Genomic DNA, 15,844 nt, shown 5'->3' with positions numbered 1-15,844 from the left:
CTCGTCTGGTTTGAGCAAAAGCTTACCAGCTTGGACCCAAGGTCACTGGCTCAAGCAAAGGGTTACTCGGACTGCTGAAGGCCCGCGGTCAAGGCACATATGAGAAAGCAATCAATGAACAACTAAGAGGTCACAATGCACAACGAAAAACTAGTAATTGATGCTTCTCATCTCTCCGTTCCTGTCTGTCTGTCCCTGTCTATCTCTCTCTCTGTCTCTGTAAAAAAAAAAAAAAAAAAGATAAATCACAGAACCATGGGATGGAGAGAGTCTGGCATAGCAATAGTTTTTGGTCAAAAGTTTGAGGGAGAGACAGTTATCAGGCATTTTGGGCAAAGTGGTCTTATGAGCCCAAGCTGCTTATTGTACAAATACGGAAACTGGGTTCAGTGGGCTGTAAGCTGATTATGAACTAACCACATGACTAGGAGAACTTGTGACAAAAAGCTGTCCCTTAGGACTATAGCTCCTTTACTAAATATGTCACACATTGTGCCAACAATACCTACAGCTCCTTTTAAGGGGAGAGGTGAATCCTTGCTGATGAGGCAGCCGTAGACCCCAAAAATTGTATTATGTGACCCCCAACTCCTCTGACTTCAGCTGACTGGGCAACTGAATCAAGTGTGTGGCCTATAGGGTGGCCTAGCCTGGAAATCAGGGATTATCAAATTTTCATTCTCGGCCCTGGCCGGTTGGCTCAGTGGTAGAGCGTCGACCTAGCGTGCAGAAGTCCCGGGTTCGATTCCCGGCCAGGGCACACAGGAGAAGCGCCCATCTGCTTCTCCACCCCTCCCCCTCTCCTTCCTCTCTGTCTCTCTCTTCTCCTCCCGCAGCCAAGGCTCCATTGGAGCAAAGATGGCCCGGGCGCTGGGGATGGCTCCTTGGCCTCTGCCCCAGGCGCTAGAGTGGCTCTGGTAGCAACAGAGCGACACCCCGGAGGGGCAGAGCATCGCCCCCTGGTGGGCGTGCCAGGTGGATCCCGGTCAGGCGCATGTGGGAGTCTGTCTGACTGTCTCTCCCCATTTCCAGCTTCAGGAAAAAAAAAAATTTTTTTTGCCTGACCTGTGGTGACGCAGTGGATAAAGCGTCAACCTGGAAATGCTGAGGTTGCCGGTTCGAAACCCTGGGCTTGCCTGCTCAAGGCACATATGGGAGTTGATGCTTCCTACTCCTCCCCCCCCTTCTCTATAATAAATAAATAAAATCTTTAAAAAAAAATTTCATTCTCAGGAATTTAAATGAGAGAATATGGAGCTGACCTCTCAGTTTACAGTAGGAACTGAAGGTGAAAGTTTGCATAGAGTCTACGTCTGTCCACAGAGTAGTGCTCCATACTTAGCAATTGTGCCTGGCTTCTCCTGTCTCAACACTTGCAGTGGAGTGATTATCCTGGCGGGGGGAATGGAACCTGATTATCATGCAATAGGGTGCTGCTACATAATGGGAGCAGGCTGAACGTATTTTGCCAGGGGATTCATGGGTGTCTTTTGGTGCTCTGGGCCCAGTGATACACAATCCAGAAATGGCCAGCTGCAGCCACCACAGCCTGAAAGGGGCACAGTAGTCAGGGCTCAGGAAATGAAAGTCCAGTTACCCACCAGACAAGCCAACTAAACCAGCATCTTGTGCTGATTGCGAGTAGGGGGTGGTAGAAGAGGAAAATGAAGAGTCCCAGTTACAGCCTTAGAACCAACCACAGCAGTGGGGGCTGTAGCTTGTCCCACTAACCCTCCTGTGTATGTTTTTATTCCTCTCCTCTTCTAAGAAATTGTGACCTTAAAGAAGCAGTGGCCTGACCAGGCGGTGGCGCAGTGGATAGAGCATCGGACTGGGATGCCGAGGACCCAGGTTCAAGACCCTGAGGTCGCCAGCTTGAGCGCAGGCTCATCCGGTTTGAGCAAAAGCTCACCAGCTTGGACCCAAGGTCGCTGGCTCAAGCAAGGGGTTACTCAGTCTGCTGAAGGCCCGCGGTCAAGGCACATATGAGAGAGCAATCAATGAACAACTAAGGTGTCGCAACAAAAAACTGATGATTGATGCTTCTCATCTCTCTTCGTTCCTGTCTGTCTGTCCCTGTCTATCCCTCTCTCTGACTCTCTCTCTGTCCCTGTAAAAAAAAAAAAAAAAAAAAAAAAGAAGCAGTGACAGCCTGAACTGAGAGGGACCTGAGTAGATCTGAGTAATGCTTGAGCACTCAGTGCCTCAGCCATCCCTGTCCCCTCAGGCCTTAACTATTGGTATACAGCAGCCTGATTTCCAATCACCACTGTCTTTCTCTGCAGCTTTTCTTTGGCAAGCGGCGCTGCCGCAACACATGGCCGGCCAAAAGTGGCCTCCTCGAGAGCAGCTCTCAACCAGAGACTAGTGCGAACTGGTATAAGCACACCAGTAACCTTGACCCTGGTAGTGGTGGTGGAGTCACTCTCCGGGCACATGATATAGTGGCTCTGAGTTCCCCAATGGTTTTGAGCCCCAGTTTTCCACCATGAATGTAAAGTGGTATCTCATCATTACATTAAATTGCATATCCATGCATGAACATATCTTCATGTTTGTTAGCCAGTTGAATTTGCTTTTCTATTGATATTAGATCCTTGTCATATATTTTCCCCCCACAATCTTATTTTGAAACATTTCAAGCTTAAAGGAAAATTGAAAGAATAACAATGATTATTGGTATGTCCTTCATCTAGTATGTCAGTCAAGGCTCAATCCAGGCGTTCTCACCATATAAAAGAAATAACAATTATGTGACATTGTAGAGGTGTTAGCTAACTATGGTGGTAATCATATCGCAATTTATAAATGAAACGTACCAAATAAACACTGCTTACATTTTAAACTTATACAATGTTATATATCAATTATATCTCAGTGATAAATGGCTCAATCAGAGAAACAGACCATTAGGATATGCCTGAACATACACATATTATTTTTCCAATTAAGAGATTTGTTACAGGGAATTACCCTTACACCATTATGCAACTGTAAGAGCTGGTTAAACAATATGTGAGAGATCGTTGTCTTTGCTCCTAGCGCTGGAGCTTAGAGTCTACAGGCCAGGAAGTCAGGAAGGGAAGGCAGGTGGGTGTAGGGGAGCAGGGGTAAGCCAGAACCCATGAGGACAGACTGAAACCCAAGCCAGGCTCACACTGCCTCCAACTGTGATGATATGAATGTCTTGCAAGAGAGGCTGTTTATTGCTAGAGCAGGAAAAAAATAGTTTACATTTATTGTATTTATCTTATATTCAGTCAACTTTCCCAATTATACTTTTTACTAAAGTTTTTTTACTATAGTCTTTTGAATTTTCAGCAAAAAAATGTGTTAAAATTTTTCAGATGATCATAGCAATTTATTTTCTTGTCTTATTGCATTTGGTAAATCTTCCAAGATATGTTCAATAATAAGGATGATAGAAGGCATCTCTGTCTATAAATTTTTATTTTAAGTTGTTTTAGTGTTTCACCACTGAAAACAATATTTACAAATTAGGTCTTAGTAAACAAAATTAGGTTTTAGTAAGAAGCCTTTAGTATGTTTAAGCAGTTTTCCCCTTTTTCTTTTTTACTTCAAGTTTTTGCTAAGAATAGTATTAAGTATCAGAGCTTCCCTTTTTCTATAGTTTAACTAATTTATTTATTTATTTATTTATTTTTGTATTTTTCTGAAGTTGGAAACGGGAGGCAGTCAGACAGACTCCCACATGCGCCCGACTGGGATCCACCCAGCACACCCACCAGGGGGCGATGCTCTGCCCATCTGGGGCGTCGCTCTGTTGCAACCAGAGCCATTCCAGTGCCTGAGGCAGAGGCCACAGAGTCATCCTCAGCGCCCGGGCCAACTTTGCTCCAATGGAGCCTTGGCTGCAGGAGGGGAAGAGAGAGACAGAGAGGAAGGTGGGAGGGAGAAGCAGGTGGGCGCTTCTCCTGTGTGCCCTGGCCAGGAATCAAACCCGGGACTCCTTGCCAGGCCAACACTCTACCACTGAGCCAAACGGCCAGGGCCTAGTTTAACTAATTTAAATAGCATGAAAATTATTATTAAGGTTAGCTAAAACTCAGCTGTGGTACTATTTGAATGCAGTCTTTTCAAAAAGTAGACCTTTAATCATCTTTCTCTTTCAGTATTTTCTAGGATGAATCAAACTCTTCAAGCTTCCTATTCCTCTTGAGTTGATTTTGGTAATTTATATTTCTCTGAAACTTATCTGTTTCCTCTAAAATTTAAAATTAGTTGGTGACAAATTTTAAGTTGCACTTCTTAATCTTTCCTATATCTGTAATGATGTTCTCTTTCTCATGACTAATCTAATCTGGGGTTTTTTTGTTTTGTTTTATTTTTTGTATTTTTCCTAAGTGAGAAGCCAGGGGAGGCAGATAGACAGACTCCCGCATGCGCCTGACTGGGATCCACCCAGCATGCCCACCAGGGGACAATGCTCGGCCCAACTGGGGCATTGCTTTGTTGCAACTGGAGCCATTCTAGTGCCTGAGGCAGAGGCCATGGAGCCATCCTCAGCGCCCAGACCAACTTTGCTCCAATGAAGCCTTGGCTGGGAGGGGGGTGGGCAGAGAGAAAGGAGAGGGGGAAGGGTAGAGAAGCAGATGGGCACTTTCCCTGGCTGGAAATAGAACCCAGGATTTCTTTTTTTTTTTTTTTACAGGGACAGAGAGAGAGTCAGATAGAGGGATAGATAGAGACAGACAGACAGGAATGGAGAGAGATGAGAAGCATCAATCATCAGTTTCTCGTTAAGATACCTTAGTTGTTCATTGATTGCTTTCTCATATGTGCCTTGACCGTGGGCCTTCAGCAGACCGAGTAACCCCTTGCTCGGCGACCTTAGGTCCGAGCTGGTGAGCTTTTTTTGCTCAACCCAGATGAGCTCGTGCTCAAGCTGGCAACCTCGGGGTCTCGAACCTGGGTCTTCCGCATCCCAGTCCGACGCTCTATCCACTGCGCCACCACCTGGTCAGGCTGGAACCCGGAATTTTTATATGCCGGTCGACTCTCTACCACTGAGTCAACCAGCCAGGGCCAATTTTGTCCTTTTTAAAAACCAGCGTTACTGTATTGTAATATACATGCAATAAATTTTATCAATTTTAAGTGTACAATCCTGAGTTTTGACAAAGATATTTAGCCATGTAACCATCAGCACAATCAAGATACAGAAAATACCCATCACTCCTAACGTTCTCTCCTACCTCTTTGTAACTTATTGCCCTTGTTGGATATCAGTATTATCACTGCTTTCTGTTTAACTGACTGATATACCTTTCCCACATCTTTGTTTAAAAAATTTTTTTTTAAGAGAGTAAGGGAGACAAGCAAGAGAGAGAGACAGGAACATCAATCTGTTCCTGTATGTGCCCTGACTGAGGATCGAACCAGAAACTCTGTGCTTCTGGACAATGATCTAACCAAATGAGCTATCTGGCCAGGACAGACCCTTCTTTTTATTACTTTGCTTTAAGTGTGTTTAAGTAATATGGACCAAAATTTGATTTATAACAAAACCTGGCAGTCTTTTAATGGAAGAATTCAGTCCACTCATATTTACTGTAATGAGTGATGTATTTGGTTATTTCCACCTTAATTGGTTTTATTTATTTATTTTAGAGAGAGGAAGGAGGGAGAAAAAGAAAAACAAATCATCAATTTGTTGTTCTACTTATTACGTACCTACTGGTTGATTCTTCTATGTATCCTGACTGGGTTCAAACCCACAACCTTCGCTTACTAGGAAAACACTCTAACCATCTGAGCTACCCTGCCAGGGCTTGGTTTTAAATTTTAAAACATTGTTGTAAACTCTTCTTTTCCTTAGCTGGATTGAATGAATGGCTTCATCTCATTTTCCCTTTTGTTAATTTGGAGTTTGTCATTCTATTAATAGTTACCGTCCCTTGCCCTATTCTCTTATATATACACACATGACTCTTCTAGTATGTGAAACATACTATTTCACAGAACAACTATTTCCATCATACTCTACTTATCTTCTGCTTCCTCCCCACCTTAATATATATATATATGGTCTTTAGATTACTTTCACTACCCTTTCCCCTTCCTCTTTCATCCTCCCAGTTTTAGATCTTGTCTTGGAACACTTACCTTCACCTTATACCCACCAGCTGATTCCAGAGTTTTATTGTGATAATTTAACACTTATTAGAATTTCCCTTACACTGCGTTCCATCTGTTCTGTGAGTCCTTATATAGCATTTACACTACATGTTATTGATGTATAGAGCTATAGATAGAAAAATATAGATCATGGTTCTTTGCTCCCCACTGCTTTCTTCCCTCTTCATCTTCACCTATCTTGAAGTCTCTGTTATGATTCATTTGTTGTTTCAGTAAAGTCTTAAAAGTATTCTTCAGGTGAGATACTTGGTGATTTTCACAAATCTTTAATATCTTTCTTTTCTCCTTGGCTGGATCTGGGCTGCAGGCCTTTTCTTTCATGAATTCATATTTAATTTTGCTGTCTTAACTTTCAGGGTACCAGAGAAGAAAGAAATTTCTTTTTGCTTGAAAATGTGCTGAAATTTCCCACATCCTTCTAGCTTAGGAATTTTAAGCTATATATGGCTAAGTGTGTGTCCTTTCCTGTCAATCCAGTCTGCACCTTAAGTCTTCTTTTAACTCAGGGAAACTTAATCTATTATTTAATTATGACCTCTCTTCTGTTCCTTTGTCTCCAGGAACTCAACAGAAATTGCAGTTAAGTAGCCTGGGTCTGTTCTAGTATCGTACCTTTAACAACATGATTTGCTTGTGTATATTTTTGTTACATTTTGAGATAGTTCCTCTTTAATTTTCTAGATCTGTTTTGGGCCTTTAGCAGTGATGTCCTCTCCTTTGATTTATCTATGCAAAATTTTAGTTCTGATACTATATTTACTAGTTCGGGAAATCTTTTGTGTTTGAGCGTCACACATTTTTCAATTAGAGATTCACCTGTTTCTTCCAGCAGGTCTCTCTGCCCTCGGGTTTGTCTGCATGCCCCAGCCTCAAGGGCTGAAAATTCAATCCTCCATTAGTTTTTTTGGAGAGTAGAGGAGATCCAGCAAAGCCATTGATTGTTTCTGGGACTTGCTACCTTCCCAAAGGCCCTTTGCTCTTGGCTCTGAGGCTCTTTTCCAGAAACTTGTCTTCAAATTCTCTGCCAAGAGCTCATTTGAAGTTCTTTACCTATAGCTGAGAGTTATCAAAGGGCATGTGGAAGGGAGGGCTTCATAGCTTTGCTCTATGTGCAGAATCCTCTCCCTCTGGGTAGTCTTAAGTATTATTGACAGATAAAGTGATAATCACCAAAAGACTTGAAAATAGAAGTCATTGTTAGGAGCTCAGAACCTATAGTTACAAGAGATAGGAAATCAAACTTAAGACTGACTTAAGTAAAAAAGGAATTTATTAGTTTACATAACCAAAAAGTTCAGGAAGCAGATCTAGCTCTGGGCATGGCTTGATCCAAGGTTTCAAAGAATGTTGTTAAGATCTGGTCTCTCTTCATGTCCCAATTCTGTTTCTCTCCTTGTAGCCAAAACCAGCTTGAAAGTTTAGACTCATCTTGACAGAGTGCCGAGCAAGGCCAAAGATTGAGAGCCTTGGTTGGATGACTTGGGGCCACTTCTGAGGCCCCTCCCCACCTATAAGTAAGTTGTTAAGAACTTTCTATCATTGAACCTTTGACCATCCCCAAAACCCTTCTTCTCTGGGTCTTGAGCTTATCTTTACCCTCCCGGCTAGGATCTCAGGGAGAGGGGAAAAGATGGGGCCCCAAAGGGCCCGAGTGGCTTCTCCTAAGGACCTGCTCCATGGAATTTGCTTGGGACACGGCCCTCTTTCTGGCTCTAATCACACACTAGTGAGGCAAGGGAGGCCACTAAGGGAAGCACCTGGAGCTATGGAAGGGGACAGAACTCCCAGGTGTTTGATAAGGTGGGGGAAAACCAGCTGGAGAGATGTGGCAAGGGACCCTCAGAAGATGTTTGAGGTGCATCGGCTGCCCCCAACGTATTTCCTAGACGTAGGGATCAATTAGGATGTTGCCACAGACCTGGCGTTCAGTCCTGAGGGCCTAGGGCATGAGTTTCAGTGATAACATAAGAAGGCAAGAAAAATCAAAGGGCTGTAGGGGAGAGAGAAGGCAGAGGATCCAGCCTTCGGAGATTGAAAGGAAAACAAAATTCAAATTAGACCCAGCTCCACACGAGTGAGTCCGCTACGTTCTGCGAAAGTGGAAGACTGGGGCTGCTCTGGGAAGAACACCACCCGCTCCAAACCATCCCGGGCTCGATTCTATCTCGCGCAACCCCTAAGCGGCCGCCAACCAGGTAGCATTACGCCTGAGCAGAGGCGGTGGCGACTCCGCGTCACGCCACGCGGGGGCGCTCGGGAGCTTGGTCCTGAGCGGGCTGAGGCCACTAGTGCCACACAGCCCTGGTAGGAGAGTCGGTCTGAGTTGGAGTTGTTTGAGGTTTCGGCTGCGATTCCCGGTGGGTCCCAGTGGTGGCAGAACCCCAACCCCCAACCCTCATCTATGGTCAAGCCCTCAGCACCCCCGGGCCTCGGGTGCGTTGAGCCGTCTTCAGCACAGCCGCCTTCAGAACCCCACATCCCGCTGCCAGTGGTTCCCCGCATCCGGTGCCCGCCCCCAAAGCCACCTTCCCTCCCACACAGCCCCAGCTGCATGCCCTTAACCGCGACCGGGGCCTCTTCTGGGGAGGCGCAGGTAGGGGTCCTCAGGTCCAGGAACCCCAGGGCATTTGGGTTTACTGTGCGCGCAGAGGACGTTCCCCTTCTTATTGGGACCACCAGGCCGGTTTCAGGCGCATGGTTTCCTACTCTGTCTTTCTCTGGGACTTGAAGTGGGAAGAAGAGAAGGTTGGAAATAAAAGCCTCAGCTTCCTCTTTCTTCTGCCCCTCAAACTTCGTATCTGTGAAGCCACACCCACCTCTACAGAGACCCTAGGGGACGTGACCACAGGTTGCAGGGTGTGCAGCACAGCTCTAGGGTCCGTGGGGAGAGTAGTAGGTCAGGGGCTGGTGAGCTTACAGACTTCAAGTGATGGGAGTAACATGGCTCTGAATGTAAATTCTGGAGCTGTTCTAGCAGCATTACCAACATCTGAGGGCTGGGCTCCGGCCTCCACCCCGGCACCCACCCCTGCAGTGTTGAGGAGGCAGCCCCTCTTGGGTTCCCAGCTAGATGATCCCAGGAAGTGCTCTGTGCAGACAGCAAAGCTCACAATCCCACCCTGTTGGGGTCTACAGTGTAGACCACTAGGTAAAAATCTAAACACTTTTTTGAGAAATTTTATTTAAAACCTTAGGGACACAACACAAATAGCAGGATGGAGACCGGCAGGGCTCCTGCCAGGGTTCTCAGATCAGAAGCCAGACGGGTTCCTCGAGTTGCTAGGTTCCAGGACCCCTGGAGCCCGTGGCCTCCCTAGGGGTATACCCACCCACCCAGGTTCTCTTAGGCTCCTCCCCCCCCCCGCCCACTTCCTGTGTCTGAGGAGACACTGAGGTGGCAGGGGTACATTGTAAGAAAGGAATAGTGGAGAGGATCTGGTAAAACTCCAGAAGGGGAGGAAGTGCAAACTTGGGAGTTTGAGGACTGAGAGGAATCTATAGAGAAAAGAGGTGGGGAGGGGACCACTGCCTCTGCTTCATACCCCAGAAACTGGGGGCCTGCCTTTCCCCGGAGATGTCTCCCTCACAGCCCAGATAGGAGGTTTGGGAAACATCACCTCCTGTGACTGGACAATGGCTGACTGTCTTTGGAGGTTTGTTGGGAAATAGTCACACGCCAGACAGGGTAGCAGGAACCCCTGCAACAGAGAAGGCTGGGGTGATGGGTGCCTCCCAGTGCCAGGCCCTCCGTTTCAGCTGGGTGCAGTCTGGCTGTTGGCATAGGCCTGGTCTGGAAAGGAAGCCCGGGCTCTGCGGGTCTGGGCACACACTGATGCATAGAGCTCCGGCTCAGGGCCTGAGGCCTGGGGCTTTGGCTCCGAGTCCAGCACCACTTCTGAGTACTTGATGGGGGTTCCAGGACTTGGGATCCGGCCCTGAGGAGGCCGCAGCTGCAGGCTTGTATAGCACATCACCTCCTCTGCAGCCTGGAGATGCAAGGCTGTTAGAAGTTTACTGGACCCTTGAAAAAGCCTCCCCACTTCCTCACCCACAACGGACTCACCCTAGAGGGGCCTCCAGGTGTTGGATCCTGCTGGTCTGGCCCTGGTTCTTGAGACAGCCGTCCTGGGACAGGTAACAGGAATCTGGTCACTTCTTGCTCCTCCTCTGCAGCCCTTTAGCCCACCCACCCAGGACCTGAGCCTGTCCCCTCTGCCGGCCTCCTACCTGTCTTCAGATAATGCAGGTTTCCGTATAGGGGGACCTCTTCCACAGACCCTCCAGAACTGCAACACAAAGTTTAGGGAATAAATAGGGACTTCTTGGTAAGGAGAAATTCTCAATTAACCCATTTCTGTTTTCCCCCACTCACCATCCCTGTCCCGGTTGGCTCCTGCTCTGTCCTCTAGTCCATCGGGACAAGTGTGCAGCCAGTGAGATGAGAAACAGCAGTGTCACAACCCCTAAGAGGGCCCACAGTCCCCAGGCAGTGGCTACGGAGGGAATTCCTGTGGATGTGAGAGGGTGGGGGGTGTTACTGCCCAACCCAACCCTCCAGATCCCAGCAGATAGATGGAACATGGGGCCACGTGACCCCTCCCCTTGCCCCTGCCCCGCCCAGCTTACCAGGCGCTAGCGGTGCCGGTGCTGGTGCCGTGCAGTTGTCACAGCTGCTCATGACTGCTGTCCTTCCCATGAGCCTAGCTGTAAGCCTGGTTTATGGCCTGACAGCTGCAGCAGCCCCCCTTACTCCCACCCCTCTCTGGGCCTGGCCCCCACAGCTCATCATCCCCAATACTGGTGATGGTAAAGTAGCTGGTTTCCGGGGAGGAAGGGGGAGGGGAGGGATGAGTGAAAGAACAGACACCGCCCAGTGCCTGCACCTGTGCCACCCAGCACTCCTGAACTTCCGCAACCCCGCACCCCTGCCCTTGGGGCCTGTACCCCCTTCAGCCAGAGAAGAGAGAGGCAGGCCTGTGCCACTGTGTAGGTGAGCCCATGAAAAGTCCCAAGGGGGGCAGAAGTGGCATGAGGCAGGACCCACAAGTCAAGGAAACAAGGGTTTATGACAGAGATTCCCTATGCCACAGGGTGCCTGCCTTTTTCTCCAACTCTGAGTCGCCTGAGGGAGTACGTGTCCCTCAGTGAGCATGTTAGTGAGCACCACACCCTAATGTTGATCCAAGGTGAGTGTATTAGGATGACCATTGTCATTGTTATTTTCACTGATATAATAGTTTGGGGGATAGGGATAGCTAGATACCCTCCTCCCAACCCTATTTATCCAAACTGTCCCTAAGAACTATCAATCTCAAAAGTTAGTTGAATTAAAGAAACCTCTGCCGCTTATTATCCTGGGAAGCTGAGCCCTGACTTTTTGCACTTCTTCACTTTGAGGAGTGGAGTACCTGTCCTTCCCAGAGACAGTCCAATCAGTGGGAGGCTACTGATGTGAGAAGAGGCAGTTTAAGTTCTAAATTTAAACCTTAGCCCAGAGGTCAGAGATATGTTTTGTCTGGCCCATACAATGTTTTGCTGTTTCTATTTTGTTTTGTTTTACTTAAAATCATTGCAGTCATGTGCCAAGGATGGGGATGGCAGGAGAGACCCTGACCCTCCAGTTGCAGGCAGTAAGAGGTATCATCTGTAAAGAATTTTAAAACAAAACAAAGTAAAAATAAGTCTCCTTTTTATTACCACTATGTTCCAGCAATTCAAAACAATGTTGGTGATAAAGTACTCCTCCCTGAAAAATCTTTTGTAGATCTAAGTTCTAAATAGTGGTTACTGATGAGCTTCAAAAATATACAAGCTTCAAATTAGCACCTTTGTATTACTTATCATTTTTAAAAAATGTAATTTACCTGGAAGTTAATCTGGAGAACTCCCAGTTATACAATTGGCCCCTGACATAGCAGATTCATCTACATGTGTTTATAGCTAGAATTAGTTAACAGTTTGAAGTTGTTTGCATTCACTTTGGGCAAAAATCTCTATTTCTGTCTCCTGAGATAGTACATATTTCTGTTTTTTGTTTGTTTGTTTTTTTAGTAAGAGAAGGAGAGGGATAGACAGACAGGACAGGAGAGAGATGAGAAGCATATCAACACATAGTTGTGCACCTTAGTTGTTCATTGATTGCTTCTCATATGTGCCTTGATGGGGGTGGGGGGGATTTGGTCGTTACAACTGAGCCAGTGACCAGTGACCTCTGGGCTCAAGCCAGCAACCAGGGGGTCATATCTATGATCCCATGCTCTATCAGGGGTCCCCAAACTTTTTACACAGGGGGCCAGTTCACTGTCCCTCAGACCGTTGGAGGGCCGCCACATACAGTGCTCCTCTCACTGACCACCAATGAAAGAGGTGCCCCTTCCAGCAGTGTGGCAGGGGGCCGGATAAATGGCCTCAGGGGGCCGCATGTGGCCCGCGGGCCGTAGTTTGGGGATGCCTGCTAGCTGGTAACCCTGCACTCAAGCCGGTGACCATGGGGTTTCGAACCTGGGTCCTCAGCATCCCAGGAAGATGCTCTATCCACTGCAACACCTCAGGCCATATTTTTGTATTTGACCCATAGATTTATAATAAACAATGGTAGCACAATGATTGTACATACAGTCAAAGAAATTGAACTTGAATTACTTTAATTATGTCATTCTAGGTAACCTTTAGGAGTTTTCATTTATATTGAAAATTTCTGGAATTTATTGTAAAGTGGAAATTTTATGAATCTTTACTAAACATCCTCATGGTTAAGACTTTTCCTATTTGTCTGTTGTTTAATATGAGAGGAAAATTAATAAAAGGTATTCTTTAATGAACTATGAGTGGAAATTGACAAATTTGGCTATATTGCCTATTAAGTATGAATAAGCAAGGATTATTTTTGAAAAATTTAACTATATTGTCTATTAAGTATGAATAAGCAAGGATTATTTTTGACAAATTTTCAGAAGTTAGCTTCACAAAAAGAAATTGTATTATTCATCACTCAGATATATTAATAAATAGGTAAAAAAAAATTGCCTCTTTTCTCAAAAAATACAATGATATAATTTTAAAAAGTTAACCCAGACAGAAATGATCTTTTCCTGTGCTCCTTGACTGGGAATCGGGCCTGCAGCTTGTGTGTTGGGACACTTCTCTGACCAGTGAAGCTATCCTGGCTAGGGCCTTGTTGTTGGTTTCTTTTACAGCCCTTATTATTGGTTTCACTTCCTGATTATTACTGAAGATGATTTTGTCCTATAGAAGAGGAGAATTTTTTTAAATGACCCAATCAGGTGTCAAATATGTTAAGTATTCCTTGTCAACACTTAAAAACAGATTTCCAATTTTTAAAAATCCCAACTTGTTGATTTGGGGAGGAAAAATCAGAATATCTGTCAATAGTGGGCCCTAATTCCCTAAGGCAACAATCAGGTGAGGGGCATTTATCATATTGTGCCTGGCCTGAACCACTTATCCACATTGACTACACCAACTGGCTTGGAGGCAACGTTCGGACTAGACTGCTCTGCAACCCAGGCTGCCTCTGGGTGGTCCGCTCGGCCATGGCAACTAGGCCTGGGTGTGGGTGTGGGTCTCTCCTTTGGTGCCCCCTTCCTTTCTGAAATTTATCACATGTACTTCATTCATTTTTATTTTTTGTATTTTTCCAAAGAGAGAAGCAGGAAGCAGAGAAACAGACTCCCATATGCACCGGAAGGGGATCCACCCGGCATGCCCACCGGGGGCCACGCTCTGCCCATCTGAGGTGTTGCTCCACCACAACTGGAGCCATCCTAGCACCTGAGGCGGAGGCCATGGAGCCATCCTCAGTGCCCAGGCCAACTTTGTTCCAATGGAGCCTTGGCTGAGGGAGGTGAAGGGAGCGATAGAGACAAAGGAGAGGGGGAGGGGTGGAGAAGCAAATGGGCGTTTCTCCTGTGTGCCCTGGCTGGGAATCCAACCTGGACTTCCACACCCCAGGCTGACGCTCTACCACTGAGCAAACCGGCCAGGGTCCTTCATTCATTTAATACACACGTACCGATTGCTTGTTTGTGTGCCAAGCTCTGGAGATACAAATGTGAGTGGAAAATGGTTTCTTTCCTCAAAATCTTGGTCTACTTAGGAAAAAGACCCTATATATTCCATACAGCTATAAAAGATTGTGAGCCTGGGGTGATGCAGTGGATAAAGTGACGACCTGGACCTCTGAGGCTGCCAGTTTGAACCCCTGGGCTTGTCCAGATACAGGAAGCACCTACTACCAGTTGACGCTTTCTTCTTCTCCTCTTCTCTCCCCTCTTTTTTTTTCTCTCTCCCTCCCCTCCCCCTAAATAAATAAAATTTAGAAAGAAAAAAAGAGGAAAGAAAGAAAGAAAGAAAGGAAAGAAAAGAAAGAAAGAAAGAAAGAAAGAAAGAAAGAAAGAAAGAAAGAAAGAAAGAAAGAAAGAAAAAAAGAAAGAAAGAAAGAAAGAAGAGAGTGAAACAGAGAAAGACTACCTAAGTCTGCCTGCAGAGGTTGTGGAAGGCGGGAGAAGGCCCAGGGGTGGGTGATATGAAACATGATATGGAGACAGAAAATGGTTTGAATCTCCCTCTTGCCTCTTACCTGATTAATAATATTTAACTTTCTTGAACCTGAATTCTCTTATTTTTAACTTGGCCCTGGTAGCGTGGTTTAGTTGATAGAGCATCCTCCCGGTGCTGGGAGGGTGCAGGTTCATCCCCTGTCAGGGCACATATGAGAAGCAACCAATGGTTCACAACTAAGTGAAACAATGAGTTTATGCCTATCTCTCTCTCTCTCTCTCTCTCTCTCGCTCTCGCTCTCGCTCTCCCTCTCATTCACATTTTCTCAAATCAATGAAAAAAATTAAAAAGAAAAAGAGCTTGTCTGACCAGGCAGTGGCGCAGTGGATAGAGCGTTGGACTGGGACTCGGAGGACTCAGGTTTGAAACCCTGACATTTCTGGCTTGAGCACAGGCTCACCAGCTTGAGCGCAGGGTCCTGCGTGGGATCATAGACATGACCCCAAGGTCGCTGGCTTGAGCAAGGGGTCACTTGCTCTGCTACAGCCCCCTCCAGTCCTCCCTCGCCCCACTCGTCAAGGCACATATAAGAAAGCAATCAATAAACAACTAAGGTGCCGCAAAGAATGGATGCTTCTCATCTCTCTCCATTTCTGCCTGTTTGTCCCTATTTGTCCCTCTCTCTGTGTCTGTCACAAAAAAATAAAATTAAATTTAAAAAAAAAGAAAAATAGCTTAATTATATTTACAGTAGGGTCGTTTTGGCAACATTAATTTCATTCAACAAGGAAGGATTCATTGAGCGCTTACTAGGTATAGGAATAAAATGTAACGAAAGAGATAAGGCCTTCGCTTTTGTAGCATTTACAGTGTAGCAGTAATTAATTGATGAATTTATTTTAATGAATTAAAATGGATTTTTACAACTTCATTGAGATATAATTGACAAAATAGTGGCTCCAAGAAAGTACAATAGCTGCGCTAATAAATAAATTGAAAGTTAACGATCTGAATGAAGGGAACACACGAATTGAAATCCGAAGGTTGTGCAGACGCTGTGCAGAAAAGAAATGGCAGCTTTGGGCCAAAAGTAGGTTTACAGTTGTGAGTACGCGAAATACAGTTTATTCTTGTATTGTTATTTATTATTTTCTATACGGACAAC

The 15,844-nt window shown here is 45.8% G+C and overlaps 1 protein-coding gene across 1 annotated transcript; it reads right to left on the bottom strand.

Annotated features, from left to right (window-relative positions):
* Window positions 1-9,335: 9,335 nt before the first annotated feature.
* On the bottom strand, window positions 9,336-11,039 carry SIT1 (signaling threshold regulating transmembrane adaptor 1). The gene is made up of 5 exons (XM_066365661.1): window positions 10,786-11,039; window positions 10,532-10,667; window positions 10,387-10,445; window positions 10,223-10,284; window positions 9,336-10,145 (listed from the first exon to the last, which is right to left on the bottom strand). Exons 1-5 carry the CDS (start codon window positions 10,853-10,855, stop codon window positions 9,912-9,914), a joined length of 561 nt encoding a protein of 186 aa, XP_066221758.1. The 5' UTR covers window positions 10,856-11,039; the 3' UTR covers window positions 9,336-9,911.
* Between the last annotated feature and the right edge of the window lie 4,805 nt (window positions 11,040-15,844).

The sequence above is a fragment of the Saccopteryx leptura genome, chromosome 2 (assembly GCF_036850995.1).
Source record: "Saccopteryx leptura isolate mSacLep1 chromosome 2, mSacLep1_pri_phased_curated, whole genome shotgun sequence".
NCBI classification, from domain to species: domain Eukaryota; kingdom Metazoa; phylum Chordata; class Mammalia; order Chiroptera; family Emballonuridae; genus Saccopteryx; species Saccopteryx leptura.
The sequence above is the reverse complement of the archived record's forward strand: the minus strand, read 5'-3'. Positions and strand labels throughout refer to the sequence as shown.

Bases quoted from the DNA above. Each gene is read 5' to 3' on its own strand.
- SIT1 (XM_066365661.1), bottom strand. From the start codon at position 10,855: ATGGGAAGGACAGCAGTCATGAGCAGCTGTGACAACTGCACGGCACCA. The intron at 10,668-10,785 runs GTAAGCTGGGCG...TCACATCCACAG, and splicing joins ACCGGCACCGCTAGCGCCTG to GAATTCCCTCCGTAGCCACT. The intron at 10,285-10,386 runs GTAGGAGGCCGG...TACCTGTCCCAG, and splicing joins CCTGCATTATCTGAAGACAG to GACGGCTGTCTCAAGAACCA.